Source organism: Podarcis erhardii, assembly GCF_964252035.2.
Source record: "Podarcis erhardii genome assembly, chromosome: 7".
Taxonomy (NCBI): domain Eukaryota; kingdom Metazoa; phylum Chordata; class Lepidosauria; order Squamata; family Lacertidae; genus Podarcis; species Podarcis erhardii.
Window position 1 is genome coordinate 62,196,587 of NC_138511.1, and position 14,411 is coordinate 62,210,997.

General features: G+C 43.9%; 1 protein-coding gene across 10 annotated transcripts in view; it reads right to left on the reverse strand.

Annotated features, from left to right (window-relative positions):
* Positions 1-14,411, reverse strand: part of CSMD2 (CUB and Sushi multiple domains 2) — a 506,434-nt gene that overhangs the window by 100,145 nt on the left and 391,878 nt on the right. For all 10 annotated transcript variants that reach the window (XM_081871629.1, XM_081871627.1, XM_081871630.1 and 7 more), the window contains 4 exons: positions 10,756-10,958; positions 8,083-8,274; positions 5,613-5,751; positions 1,844-2,031 (listed from right to left, as the gene is read on the reverse strand). In XM_081871629.1, the coding sequence (XP_081727755.1) occupies positions 1,844-2,031; positions 5,613-5,751; positions 8,083-8,274; positions 10,756-10,958 (722 nt within the window). The remainder of the gene's footprint in view (positions 1-1,843; positions 2,032-5,612; positions 5,752-8,082; positions 8,275-10,755; positions 10,959-14,411) is intronic.

The window sequence follows — 14,411 nt, forward strand, 5'->3', positions numbered from 1 at the left end:
AAACAGGTTTAATTGGCTGGATGTAAATAATCAATAATTGAGTTTTTTTATTTTAACCCCCCCCCCATTTTTTTTGTTATTGCTAGGTCTGGAGATGGGGAGGGGGCAGGCAGTGTATTTTAATACATGGCTTACTAACCTGGGGCTTGCTGACAGATTAGTTTATCCTGAGATTAACAGCCCCCAAACTCACATAAGGCTCATGTTCAAGAAGTGAAAGAGAGACTGACAGTGTGTTAAAACAGAATCGGCAACAGGTGGCATAGATGGGGCAGTGGGGTGGGGAGACAGGGGTCACTCTCTTTCACCCTAGAGTAAGTTATGGCGTGAATAATGAGACTTCTGCTGGGTGGAGTTTGATACAGAAACACACAGGACGTATTTAAACTGGCTTAAGTCCAGTGAATTTAACAGTCATCCTTTCTGCCCTGGTGAAACCTGAGAAGCATAACTGATTTTGGGAGTAAGACAGAGCTACAGATTCTCTGGAAACGAATCACCATCCTCAAGAGGCAAAACATCCTGGGCAGCCCTGGGGACTGTCTGAGCTTGGTTGGACAATGCCCCATTTGCCCTAATGGAGCAGTCTCTAATGCAGCTGGGGTCTTCTTAAATTCCTTCTTGGTTCTCAGTCTTGTCAGCACGCAACAACTCAGTTTGCTATTAGAGGGAGTGATGGGGCTCAGGTGAGACTTGAAATCGGGACTCCCAAGATTACAGTTCATTCTCTCAACAGCCACACTGCATTAATTCTCAAATGGAACTAACTTCACCACAGAGAGGTCTGACTCTGGAGCAAAGTTTCTTGTTAATTTTTCCCTTTGAACAAGCCAGAGTTGAAGGGGAGAGAGAGAGGGGGCAGAGCATCCAAATTCCTTTTTAAGAATGACATCCATGCATTAGGCATTAAGTCAAGAGAGGTTACCCCCTCCCCCACCCTTTCCCTCCAGAGAGAGCTAACAACCCATGTGAAGAAATCTTTAATCCTGCTGCAATACACAGAGAGGTGCACCTGGTTAACCCCCCAGTGCTCTCCAAGTACTCTGGAGGCTGAAAGCTGAGAGGAAGTTGCAAAGGGCACACTCTGCTCTTTGAAGGATTGCAAATGTGGGATGGGATTAGTCAAATGCAGAGAAGAAATGGAAGGGGAAAGAAGATGGAATATATTACACCTGTACAATCCCACTTCGTTCCCTCTGCAGATGTTCCTCACCAGGCATCCACTTAGGAGATTATGCTTTTGTTTAAAAAAATAAATTGCTCCCTTGTCCCCTTTGAAAATGTTAGACGGTGTGATTCTCAGCTAAATGGCAGCAGGTTTATACATGAAAATCAGCAGTGTTTAATATTTCCTTTAAAACAAAAACTGCTCATGGAGCTGCAATCATTCCTGGTTTTGAAATTCTGATGGCTTTCCTTCTAAATGTGCACCACACTGCCTTTACATGAGACTAGAAGCTCAATCCATGTCATTTCCAGGTAGTGTCGGGAAGACACGCTTGCCTGAAACCCTGGGCAGCCACTGCCAAACAGTATAGGCAAAACTGAGCTGGCTGGACCAATGGATTAGCTCAGCTTCCTCTGCCCCACTGCTTTCTGTTGCTTCCCTCAGTCATGGCGCAAGCTCCCATTCTTCTCTCACTCTCTCCCGCACGCCTGTCTCTCTCACCCCCTGCCCCCCCCATGCAATGCTCATGACAAGTCTTCGCTGCCACAATGGTAATATAACATAGATGTCTGCTGAATTAAATGCGACTAGGGACTGGTAGCAAAAGATAGGGCAGGATAAAAAAAATGGTAGAGATAATAACAACGGAACTATCTCCTAGAATTTGACACACACCTGTGTAATAGATTACAAATCCCATGTTGCTGACGGAGGCGTCACTCCGGAAGGCCAGGAAGAGGTTATTGCTGCTGCTCTCAATCCTCTCTGGTAGCTGAGTGTCGTAGAAACTCCCAATAAGGGGGCTGAGCGAGCTGGGACCATCATAGATGTGCAAAAAATCGTATCCTGGTTCCAAATTGAAGCTGATGAAGAAAGTAGGAGGGGGAAAAACCACACCCATCTGTGTTAGATTTATTACCATTTCCACCACTGCCACCAAGTATATTTCTCAGTTAGTTGTCCCTCTATTAAAATGACACTAGAATTTAGTGATAAACTAAAATGGAGTTGGGAAATATTTTTCTGTCTGAGCACAACCTTCTGCGGGGCGCTGCATGTATAGAAGGCTACATTTTGGCCATGCAGAAGCCAGAGAATTCTACACCCACCCCCACCCCATATATCTCTCCATCATTTATTCAGGCAAGGAAATGGGATAATCAAAGTATAGGGTCACATTCCAGCCAGGCAAAGTACTCATGGAGGGCACAAATCAGGGCCAGGACAGGGTGTAGCTCAGAGTCCTGAGAAGCAAAGAGAAGGGGCTGCATTTGGCCCCTTGGCCTAGGTTCACCCACCAAGCAAAACAGAAAATAACGACAGGCTTCAGCACAGCAAACCTTTATCGTTTTCAGCCAGCAGCCATAAGATAAACATCATAAATAAAAATTCAAGTTCAAAATAGGGGAGAAGAAAACAACAGCAACTAAAAATTGAAACTTAATTTCAGTTTTGCTCGAAATAGCATCAAATCCAAATATACCAATGACTGAAACATCACCATGGCAATTAACTACCAAGTCTGATACCAATGACTCAATATACCAATGACTGAAACATCACCATGGCAATTAACTACCCTTTTACTTGGATTCTTGAGTGTAGAGAGAAACCCCATGGGTCACATAAGAGTTTGCGTCATACAAGAGGTAACTTAACTTTTTTTTAAACAGAGAAATTGGAAGTAGGATAAAATAGCTCTTTGAAACTGGAGCGTGTGACTCAAGATAGAAAAAGGGGAACTGCATTAATGTGGAAGGTCTTCCAATGCAGAAGCTCCAGAAATACAAACTCATTGTGCCAATGGAACCTGGTGGGATCTGCTGGCATGGCTTAAAAGTGAATGGTTGTGAAGGTTTCTCAGAGCCTGCAAAATGGAACGGTAGCTGGTAGGAGGTTCTATTATGGTCATGCTAAGATTTACAACACTCGATAGAAAAAAAAAAAATGCCCATCAAATAGAATGTTTTGATTTTAAAAAATGCAGCCTCAGAATGTAAACACCAGCTTCAGAAAGGGCCTGAAGATCTGCTGGAACTGAGATGGAGTCTACAGTCATTGGCCCTCTATGTGGAGGCATACCGTGGGGAAGAGGAATAGGATTGTGCCTCCTGAACCACACCCCAATGTCATGCATCTGCCCTGCCCTGCTCCTTTGAGCTCCACGTGTTTGGCAAAAGTTTAAAGGGGAGGCAGACGTCCTTGCAAAGGCTCCTCCACACAATATGGAACTCTAATTTGTGCAAGGCTCCAAATCATGCTGTGGAGCCTCCCTAGGTAGAGCCACCTCCCCTTTCAGACTTTCGTCCCCCAATGCACTGAAGTCAAGGAGACATGGAAGGTTGGAGATGAGGCCAGTGGCAAAGCACTTCATCCCCTGCTTCATTATAGTGTTGGCCCTTCATGTGGCCACTTACATAAAAAGGGCTCTCACATTAAAACAACACTATACTGATGCACAATAAAAGCAGCATGAAGGAAAATACAAAGAATGCTTCCTTGGGATTCATTTGGAAGAGTGACAGGATACTGATTTAATAAACAATTATATGGCGTGCTCTGGTCCATGGGGTCACGAAGAGGTGGACATGACTAAAAGACTAAACAACAACAACAACAAATATATATATATATATCTCCAATTTCTCATATATATATATATATATATATATATATATATATATATATATATGAGAGATATATATGTAAACAAATGTATTATCCACTGGTTCAGAATACTTGTAGGAAAAATATGAGTTGTCACTTGCCAGCAAAAAGGCAGCAGAAAAGGCTTCCTGGTGGATCTGTAAAGTGCTACTACTGCAAAGCAGGATCTACACTGTGCCTCCCATCCCATTGTTCTCACTTCAGGAAATGAGGTGGTGAGGAGAGACGGGGAGCAAAATAGCATCTTTAGGGCCTTAACAAATAGGGATAATACAAGCTGGGGTTTCAACTTGGTCTAATGTGTTTATCACGCTGGCAACACACTGGTTAACAAATACTCCAAGAAAAAGCAAAGCATATCTGTGTAACAACGTTTACAACCCTTTGGTTATTTCCCACCTCCATTTCCAAGTTTGCAGCAGCTGAAACTGAACTCAAAAGTTAGGCTGAGAAATGTTTCTGCCCAGAAAGATTTATCACTGTTGACAAAAATCTGCACCGTGACAATGAGGAATGTTCCCACCCAAAAAGATTTATCATTGTTGACAAAATCTTCACCCTGCCAAAAGCAGAATTAAAATCTGACCAATGTTACAAAAGCTCTTTGTCTGATCTCAGAGCCTTGTCAGTAAGGAGGTTTTCTAACAGCTGAAGTTCCAGCAAATGCCTGCAGCCATTTTGGATGGTGGCTAAAAAAACATCTCATATGATCAAAGGCGTTCAGTTTTCAGTGTGGGTGTTGCAGAGGACACCCATCTTTGATTTATTTCAATGTTCTATCTACAAGAAGGTAAGAACAACCCCAAGCTTCATTCCAGTTTTCCTCCTTGCTCAAATTTGCAAAAAACAGTAACAGAAAAAATGCATCTATCTAAGTGGGGAGAAGTCAGTGACTGAGAATATCATACTTGTAGCTAAGGGGCCAATGCAGAAATGCAGATGTCCAATTGTTTTAAGGAGGACTGCTGATGTTAATGACACCCCTCCCCCCTCCCCTCCCCCTTTTGCAATTCCTTTCAAAATGTATTTTGGAATTGGTTCATGCACAGTTTTCAACCTGTGTCTTTCCCTCCCTACACAGGTAAGAGATGTGCATGAGCACATAGATTAAAACCACCACACAAGACAGATTCCTGATGTGAGCACATAATCACATCAAGACTCCTTTACGTCTGATGTGTTCCTCAATCTGCATATGCACTCATGCACACCTGAAAAAGGAAAGGAAATATGCACATTGAAAAAATATGTCAAACTGAACTTGCACTATGGTCAGAACCAAGTCTGGAAATTGAATACAGAATCATGTAAGATCACTAAAGCACCGGTGGTGCCCCAGGCACCCTAAAACTCTGCCTGCAGAAGAAAAGAGAAAATACATAGTGATTAACACAGAGGGGGCTGCTCCTTTTTTTTCATTTTTCCAAATGATTTTCTTTCCATTTCCCCCCAATTTATCAAATACGTTTGCATTTTTTTTTAAAAAAAGAACTTCACATGAAATTCTTATTTCCACGTGTATTTCTTCTAATTTTTTGTACTTAATTTTGCCAAGTGTCTGCATATTTGCAAGCAATTTCCCTCTCCTGTAATGCATTTTTGTAAATTGTTTTCTTCTAATATTCAGATTTTGTGAGTGCTTTCTCCTCATATACACGAGAAAGCTGCTGCATCACGTAGTTTGGTGAAGCGTGAATTTCAAAGCATAGCAGCAAACTGAAGAAGGCACCCCCCTCCCATCCTTACCTGGTAAGAAGGAGAAACTTGGAGAACTTACGTGTGAAATACCAAGGCAATGACATAATCGGGAGAGACAGTCAGCTTCCAGTCACACTCCTTTCCTGGGGGGTAAGGCTCTGGGTAGTTTGGTGACAAGATCACTCCTGAAGGTCCAGTCAGGATCCCACCACAGGGAGCTATAAGAGAAGGCATACATGAGGCTTATATTTCAGAGTCTCTTTCTCATACACACATGCAATGCATCTGTTTCAGGTACTAGAAAACTTAGGAGCAGTCTAAGGACCTGAGTAGGGACGCGGGTGGCACTGTGGTCTAAACCACTGAGCCTCTTGGGCTTGTCAATCAGAAGGTCGGCGGTTCAAAACCCCGTGATGGGGTGAGCTCCCATTGCTTGGTCCCAGCTCCTGCCAACCTAGCAGTTCGAAAGCACGTCAAAGTGCAATTAGATAAATAGGTACCGCTCCGGCGGGAAGCTAAATGGCATTTCCGTGCGCTGTTCTGGTTTTGCCAGAAGCAGTTTAGTTATGCTGGCATCATGACCCGGAAAAACTCTGTGGACAAAGGCCGTCTCCCTTGGCCCGTAAAGCGAGATGAGCGCAGCAACCCCAGTCATTCATGATTGGACTTAACTGTCAGGGGTCCTTTACCTTTACCTTTTTAAGGACCTGAGTATTACCTAACAACTTTAGGAGCAGCTTCCTCCTCTACAACCCCTGTATCTTCCTAGGTTTGCTGCTAATGACATTTTTCCCTCCAACAACATGACTTGAAATAATTTACAATCAGCCAGGCTCAAAACACAGAAAAAAGCAGAGCTCAGTTGAGGTTTTGTGGGGTGAGTTGGTCTCGGCAAGAGGGATTTTCATAGGAATGGTTATGTGGCCCTTCTCCCTGCTTACAGTTCTTTTCCTTATAAGGCTGAGATGGGCCCTGCAGATGTTGACAGATGCCAATTCCCATGACAACATCTGGAGGGTCCAGGGTCCTGAACCAACCCATAAGGCATTTCCATGCTTTTTGGCGCACGTTTGCCAAAATAATGTATAGTTTCACCTTTCCAAAACTTTCCAAAGCAGTGGTTTATCTGGCTACGATTGGTTGGGTTGGGTATCAAATTATCAAGTTAGTCACTCACAAAGGAATGAAACCCATAAGCTGCCCTCCAGTGAAAACAGAGAAAGAAAGAAAAGAAACAGAAAACTCCTGACCTTCTTTTTAAATTAGTTTTAGAATGAAAGGGTATTAATTAATTTCCCTTGCTTGGGATTATATTTTATAAATACAAATTAAGTACAAGAGGATGACACAGACAGCTAACATTTAATTAGGCCATTAATTGAACATTTATTGCTTCGGTGTACTTGGCATGACAATTTTAATACAGTGTGGACCTGTGTGTGCATGCATTTAACTTTTGGCTGGGGACGGGGAGGCAGGTTTGGTGAAAAAAGAGGGGTAACACTGCTCTTTCCTCTTTCACTGTTTCGAAATTCAGTGAATTTGGGTGATGTGGAATTCACCCAAACTGCTCCCACCATTTTCTTTTCTGGAGAATGCCCCAGAATGATGCCACCTCACGACACAGCATCATACTGGGCCATTCTGGTGAAGAAAATAATAGTGACTGGCAGTTGACAAAAGCTCTTGTGCTCTTCATCCCGCTCCTCACAATATTTACTCCCTCCAGTCACTGAAAATGCTCCCCCTCCACCAACTACAATCATCTCTTTGCAACACAAAATCCTGGAAGATGAGAGGGAATTGCAGCTTCAGCACTGCCAGAGTTACTGGGTCCTCTCCTCCCAACTCATTTGACTTGCCAGCTCAAAGGGGAAAGACCTCTGTGAAACATCTTTTTTAAAAAATAAAAATAAAAATCATACCAAACTGTATTACAAAAGTAAATATAAATATAGATTATCCTCCCCCCTCCCCATGAAATGCATTTCAAGATTCAGCTTGTATTTGTTTAAACCACAATATAGTGGTACCTCGGGTTAAGTACTTAATTCATTCTGGAGGTCCGTTCTTAACCTGAAACTGTTCTTAACCTGAAGCACCATTTTAGCTAATGGGGCCTCCTGCTGCTGCCACGCTACCGGAGCACGATTTCTGTTCTCATCCTGAAGCAAAGTTCTTAATCTGAAGCACTATTTCTGGGTTAGCGGAGTTTGTAACCTGAAGCGTATATAACCTGAAGCATATGTAACCCGAGGTACCACTGTATATTCTACAGGTAGGATTAAGAATATTCTGTTTCACACAATAATGTGCTACAATGTACAATAATAATAATAATAATAATTTATCTATTCATTTATTATTACTACTACTACACTAGATTGAAAGATCACTTCACTTGCAGCTCTGGCCCTGCTCCACACTAAGTTCTCATGAAGCAGAGAAGCGATCCAAGCTGGGCTAAGCACTTCCTTTTCCTGCTGGTTCTACTGTGACTGTCTCTAGCTGCTGGGCAACTTCAGAGGGAGCCAAGTTGAAGCCTCTACCTATGCAAGTGGGGGGGTCAGGTTGCCAGAAAAACCTGTTCTCAATCTGCACGCAGCTGATCTTGGCGTCCCCCTGCAGGGCGTAACCAGGATCACACTGGAAAATGATGGAGTCTCCTGCCTCCTTGCTGTCGCCACTGCGGCTCCCGTTCTGTGGGACACCCGGGTCATTGCAGGAGGTGGCAGTGGACACTGAAAACAAGAAGGGAAAAAGTGAGTGAACTAAGGCAACAGCGTTTCTCATATATTAACCAGTTCTCAATGATTCCACAGTTCAAACCATGGGTCGAGAACCTCTTGGCTGGAGGGAGGTTAGAGAGGTGTGTGCAAGTGTGTGTAGAAAAAAGACTACCGTTCAAGGGCAAAATTCACATTTGTTGCCCTGTTCTCTTATGCTTCGGGCCCCATCCTACACTTGCATGCAGCCCTTGATCTGAAAAAGGTTTCCCACCCATGGCTTAAACCTAGAAAGGCCAAGTGAGGTACTGTGGACTGGAGGTGCTCAAGGTTCCCTGCAGGCAGCAAAGGGAGAAGGGCCATCAAAATAAGAGCACATGTGATTGTCAGGCAATATTGACTAATACCAGTGTATACCAGGGACACAGGCTTCTATTCTTGCCTAGTCAACAGAACAGAGGCTTCCACTCACCGTAGCTTTCCCTGGTTCTGTTTCCATTCTAGTCCAGATGTGGGGGATCCTGAGCTGGAGAACATGACTCTCCTTTCAGGTACCTCCACCCATAGTCTGACATTGTTGAACAGCGCATCTCAGACACTGAACGTGTCACTTGTCATTCAAGGGAAGTTCCTAGAGTGCATACCAGTCTTAGCCAATCTGGGGGTATTTATACTGCCTGCCACTTTCCGGACTTAGAAGGATGAGGCTGCAAGGTTTCCCTGCATCCTGCTCAATGGAAGAAAAGTGTGGTGCAAGATATCCACACTCCTAGTCCAATATTCTAACCTCTCCACCACACTGGCTCCCTTTGTCACCATAGTTAGCCACTAGGCGACATCAGCATTCCTACACTTCAAAAGTTCTGCACACGTTTGCCTCCTGCTGATTGAGGACAACAACAATGCCAGGCCATCTATGCTACATGGTCCCCTTTGGTGTTCCCATTCCACAACACTGCCTGAAACTGCAGACAGCCCTTCCTCCCAGCCTAGATGTTCTGTTTTTGGTTTCTCGGTGGCAATGAAGTACACTCTGCACATGCTTAGATGCGCTGTCACTGTTTCAGTGTAAGGCATAAAGCCTGGTACTGACAACAGGCTTTGCTGACTCTGCACATCCTCACGTCAAACTCTGGTGTGCACGTGTGTGAGCTTGCACAGGGATGCGTGCTCAAGCACACAATATCACTCGTTTCACAGATGACATCTGCCTCTGCAGCTGGGAAAAAGCTGCAGGGGATGACAAGTTCAAGTGTGCTCCATGGAGTTCAGCCTGATGTACATTTGCACTCGCTCATGTTTACTTAATAAGCCTGGGCATCTGCTAATCCTACATGGCATTTTGTTACAATCTTATGTCAACCATATGCTCTCAAATAAACTGTACTGCAAAAAGATGCTCCTACTAAGTGATGGAGAGGAATTTTGCCGCCAGCTTTCAGAGGTAGTCATGGGCCTGACCTTTTTATGGAAGGAACTTGGGAAATCTGATGTTATGTTAAGTGAAAACCCACTCTTGTTCTTTCCAGTGCCCAAGGCTTTAAAAACAGACAGAATACCTCTTAATTGGAGGGGGTGCTGAAAGCAGCAAGCAACCCCTTGAAAAGAGGGACTCCAAAGTACGCTTATTAAAAATAAAACAAAGCAATGGCTTTGTTTGGAGGAACACTGAGGGTCCCCAGGTGCTTCTCAGGGGTTACTCAAATAAGATCATTCAGCGCCTTATACAAGTCTTCTGACGATTCGCTGCAATGTGGAGGAAAAGTGCTGAGGGTTTAGAAAGCATTTATGACACACTTGGGCTGATCCTGGAGCCCAAGAGGCATAGCTGGGGACCCATGCACCCTTGGGTGTGCACCAAATAAACTTCTCAATATCCTCTCCTGTGCAAATGTGTTTCTGCTTACTTGGTTTGTAAGACACTATCTCAGAATGCAATTTTCATTGTGGAAATGAGCTTTCAAAGGTCATTAAATGTTCTCTACTATCTTAGAGGTTTTTTATTTTTTCATACCTGTTTGCAAATAACATCACAGCACAGTATATCCAGATTTAGCTTCCTGGTGACATGACTGAGGGCAACTGAGGCCCTTGTGTTGCCCTCACTTCAAATGGGAGGGTGGGAAGAAGGGAACACATTCCCTTTGCTGAGGCAGCTAGGCCAACATCCCCTGTCTTGCCACGCTGCTCAAGAGTTGCACCTGGGGAGTTAAAGGACCAGTGTTTTTCTATGCTGATGTTTGATTCTTTGTGTTCATGGGTTTTTTTGCAGGGGAGGCACTCCTCAGGACATTCCTGAGCCTCTGATGGGTCTGAGGTGCAGAGTGCAGAGTATGGTACAAATTAAAAAAGGGCTACTGGTGTGCTGCTAGTGCTCAAGATTCTGCACCTAAGGACACCTGGTCTAAAGCCCATGACAGGATGAGGAAAGGTGCTTCCATCTGATTCTTGCCCTCCTCACACTCTCAAATGATTAGTACTGTTTATCAGACCTACCCGAAAACTGAATGGCAAAACCCTGCTTGCTGGTGAAAAAGTCTGTGTTGAACTGGAGGACCACGGAGTTGAAGGTGCTGTGGACGTCACTGGGCAGAGTGGAACCGCTGACTTCCTTCAGGAGAATCCCTTTCTCCACAGGCCCATCCCAGATCCTCAGAACATCATGGAACTCCTCTGTGTGGAAAACCATGAAATGGAGGCTGCCATGCAAAGTGAGAGGTGGAGGAGAGAACAGATACAATAAGGCTATATCTGCACTATAGACTTGTTGTAAGTTTCAAAACTGCAACTACCTTGGCTCCCCCAGAGAGCCCTGGGAACTCTAAGGAGATAGGAAGAGTCTGCTGAATCAGGCCATTGGCCCATTCAGTCCAGTATTCTGCTCTCACAGTGGTCAACTCTAGCCTGATCAGAATGCCCCCAAAACTTTGTTACATATCTCCTCCCACTCCCTTCACTGCACAGTTGTCCTCAGGATTCCTGGGTTGTTGGGGAGGAATTGGCATTAAACAAGTCACTAGGGTGGAAAAATAATATGAGATTGCTGGTTAAAAGGAACACAAACAGGAGCACAGTTCACGGTGACAGGAAATTGGGTATTTGCTACGAAGAAAGAGGGATAACTGGACAGTCACAAAAAGATTCAATTCAAGATAAGCTCATTACAGAAAGCAGAAAAGAACAAGGAGAAAAGGAGCTGCCTTTTCCAAATGTCTCTACACACTTCAAGCCAAGTTTAACAACCACTTCTGTTTTCTTTATTATTGGTGTTCTTTTCCACCTTGTTAGGCGGCGGCCGCAGCGGCACGGCACTTTCAATATTTTAATTCCATCTTCGAGATAATGGGTACTGTGGCAATGCATTATATATGTCAGACAACTGCATGGTTATTAATTGACTGCTTTTTCAGGCGGCCCAAACCTCTCTGACTTTTTATTGAATATGCTTGTTATATCTGTATTTTCGCCAACGTTTGTACTCGAGATGCAATAAAACGTTGAGGAAAAGCAGTGAAGGAAGATGTGAGGCTTTGAAGAAGGTCCCATCACTATTGTTTGGCACTCCTCTGAAACGTCTTAAAAGATAAGAACCCCATCCTTCCTCCCGCTGAGGGAACTTACAGGGGACTCACAGCTTGCTCACAGTGACTGAATCTGTTTATCCATCAGTATGTATCTATTCTCTCTCTCTCATACACACTTGTCCTACTTAATACAGGGATGGGGAACTTGCAGCCCTCCAGCTGTTGTTGGACTCCATCAGCCCCAGCCACTATCATGGATGGTATGGGAAGATGAGAACTGTAGTCCAACAACTTCTCCAGATATTGAGCAGTGAGTTCAGAAAACCAAGTCCTAGGGAAAGCCTGACAAAATAAGTAAGTTTTCAGTAGCTGTTTAAAGCCTGCCACAGTGAGCACCTTCTGGTTTGCATAGGGAAGAGACGTTCTAAGGGGTCAGTGTCACTACAGAGAAGACCCACTTTCGTGATGTCACAATAGGAGAATCTGCCAGCCATGATTTGCACACGGGGCATCCTTTGACATAATAATGATGATGATGATGATGATGATAATAATCATAATCATAATCATAATCATAATCATAATCATAATCATAATCATAATCATAATCATAATCATAATTTATTATTTATACCCCGCCCATCTGGCTGGGCCTCCCCAGCCACTCTGGGCGGCTTCCAAAAGAATATTAAAATACTATGATACATATATCAACCGTCCTGTCATGGTTCCTTCTAAGCACTCTGATTCAGACAAAGAGTGGGAGCCACCTGAGGAAGAGGAATCTGAATGGCAGGTGGGATGAGATTATGCAGCAGAGCCCTCTTGATGAGACCCTCCTCTGACACCAGATGCACACAGATCTATGGGCGAGGCAAGAGATCCAGGGGCTGAAAATGATAGGCTGATTGCTTTGATTAACGTAGGTGCAAAATACTAACAGTGATTTTGGCTAATAGCAATGTTACAGTAGTATATTGGGATCAATGGATTTTTATTCAGCATAGACAGGGAGCTGATCATTTACATCACCAAAAGGGTGCACAGAGCTCCTTAACCCCATTTGAAACCCCTGCTGTCCATTTGCTGAAGCCCTCCCCCCTCCTTCCCTTTTCTGGTCCCAAGGTGGTGACCTCATGGCAAGGCAGCACCATGGAGAGCTCCCAATAGGGCAACTACACCTGTGGAGGGCTGGATGTGAAGTCTTTTGAACTTCTGCCTCCAGTTCCACCCCTTATGTTGGAGGACTGTAAACTCTAAAAGGGCCATCCCTCTGGCCTGAAAACAAGCACTTCTCCACATGCCCCCACATCTGGTGCACTCCGTGTGCTGTTGGTCTAGCAAAGTGATGTGAGAAGCCCTCAGTTCCTTGCGTCCAGGGAAAGGTGCCTGTGAGGGTTTGGGCTCTATGGGCCCTTCCACTGTGGCACCCTGGTTTAGTGTCATGACACTCATACCCTGACCCCACCAGCTAGGTTTTAATATTAGAAGTAAGTGTAGACTGGGAAAACATTGAGTGGAAGGGGTGAAACTGCAGAGGAAATGATGGGAGGGCAGACAAGGAAGGATTCAGCATTCTTTGCCCAAACCTCTTTTTGGTATTTTGAATTCCTGTTTGGGGCACTCAAAGACTTCCTTTTGCTAGTAACGTAAGGTTACCAGACGTCCCCGTTTCCCAGGGACAGTTCCCGGATTTACAAATCAATCCCCATACAAAATCCAGTGAAGTTGAAAAGTGTCCCTGGATTCGCTGAAAAAAATCTGGTAACCTTACTGTAGCACCTAGGCCAGAATCACAATTTAGAGTATGTTCAGCCTCTGGGCTGCAGACACTGCAGTTAGGAACATAGATCTTTCCAGAAGTAATCCTTGCTATAAACTCTGCAGAATATATAAAACTGATTGGTGCCTGGATGGAAGGACTCTTTTCAGAGTAGATCTACTGAAATTAATGAACATGACTTAGGTCTATTAATTTCAGTGGGTCCTCTCTGAATAAAACTTAATTGCATGCCACCCACCATGACAACCAGTTTTTTTTTGCAGGGTTGGGAATCTGGTACCTTTTTCTTTTCTTTTCCCAGTGCCTATTACAGCAACAGGCACAAAGATAAGCTAACCTCAAAAGAATCAATAGGTATGGCATTAACTCTCTGCCTCTATGAGTAAAGCTAGCCCACCCGCCACTGATTAATCAACTAGATTTTTTAGAAACAAAATAGTTGATTAATTTACTGATTATGAAGCTTGAGGTCCTATTTTTTAACCTTCTGCCTATGCAAAATAGTAAACACTGCAAAATAAATTATGCAAAGTAAGAGAAATCATGCAAATATGGTCAATTTGCATAATTCACACACATTGCACAACCCAGCTACTCTTGCCAGAGATTTTGGGTTATTTTGGCACAGGCTTTTTCATCTATTTATTTATGTTTAATTGCAGAGCACAAACAGGTCTACACAGGGGCACCTGTTCCCTGCATATAGCATGATGTGATTTAGATCACCAGGGGACATGGGAAGGGGAGTTGAGTGGGTTGCCCTATCTCATGTTGTGAGCCTGTTTTAGAGAAGTGTGAATCTAATCTAATCTAATCTATTTAGATTAGAGAAGTGTGAATCTAAT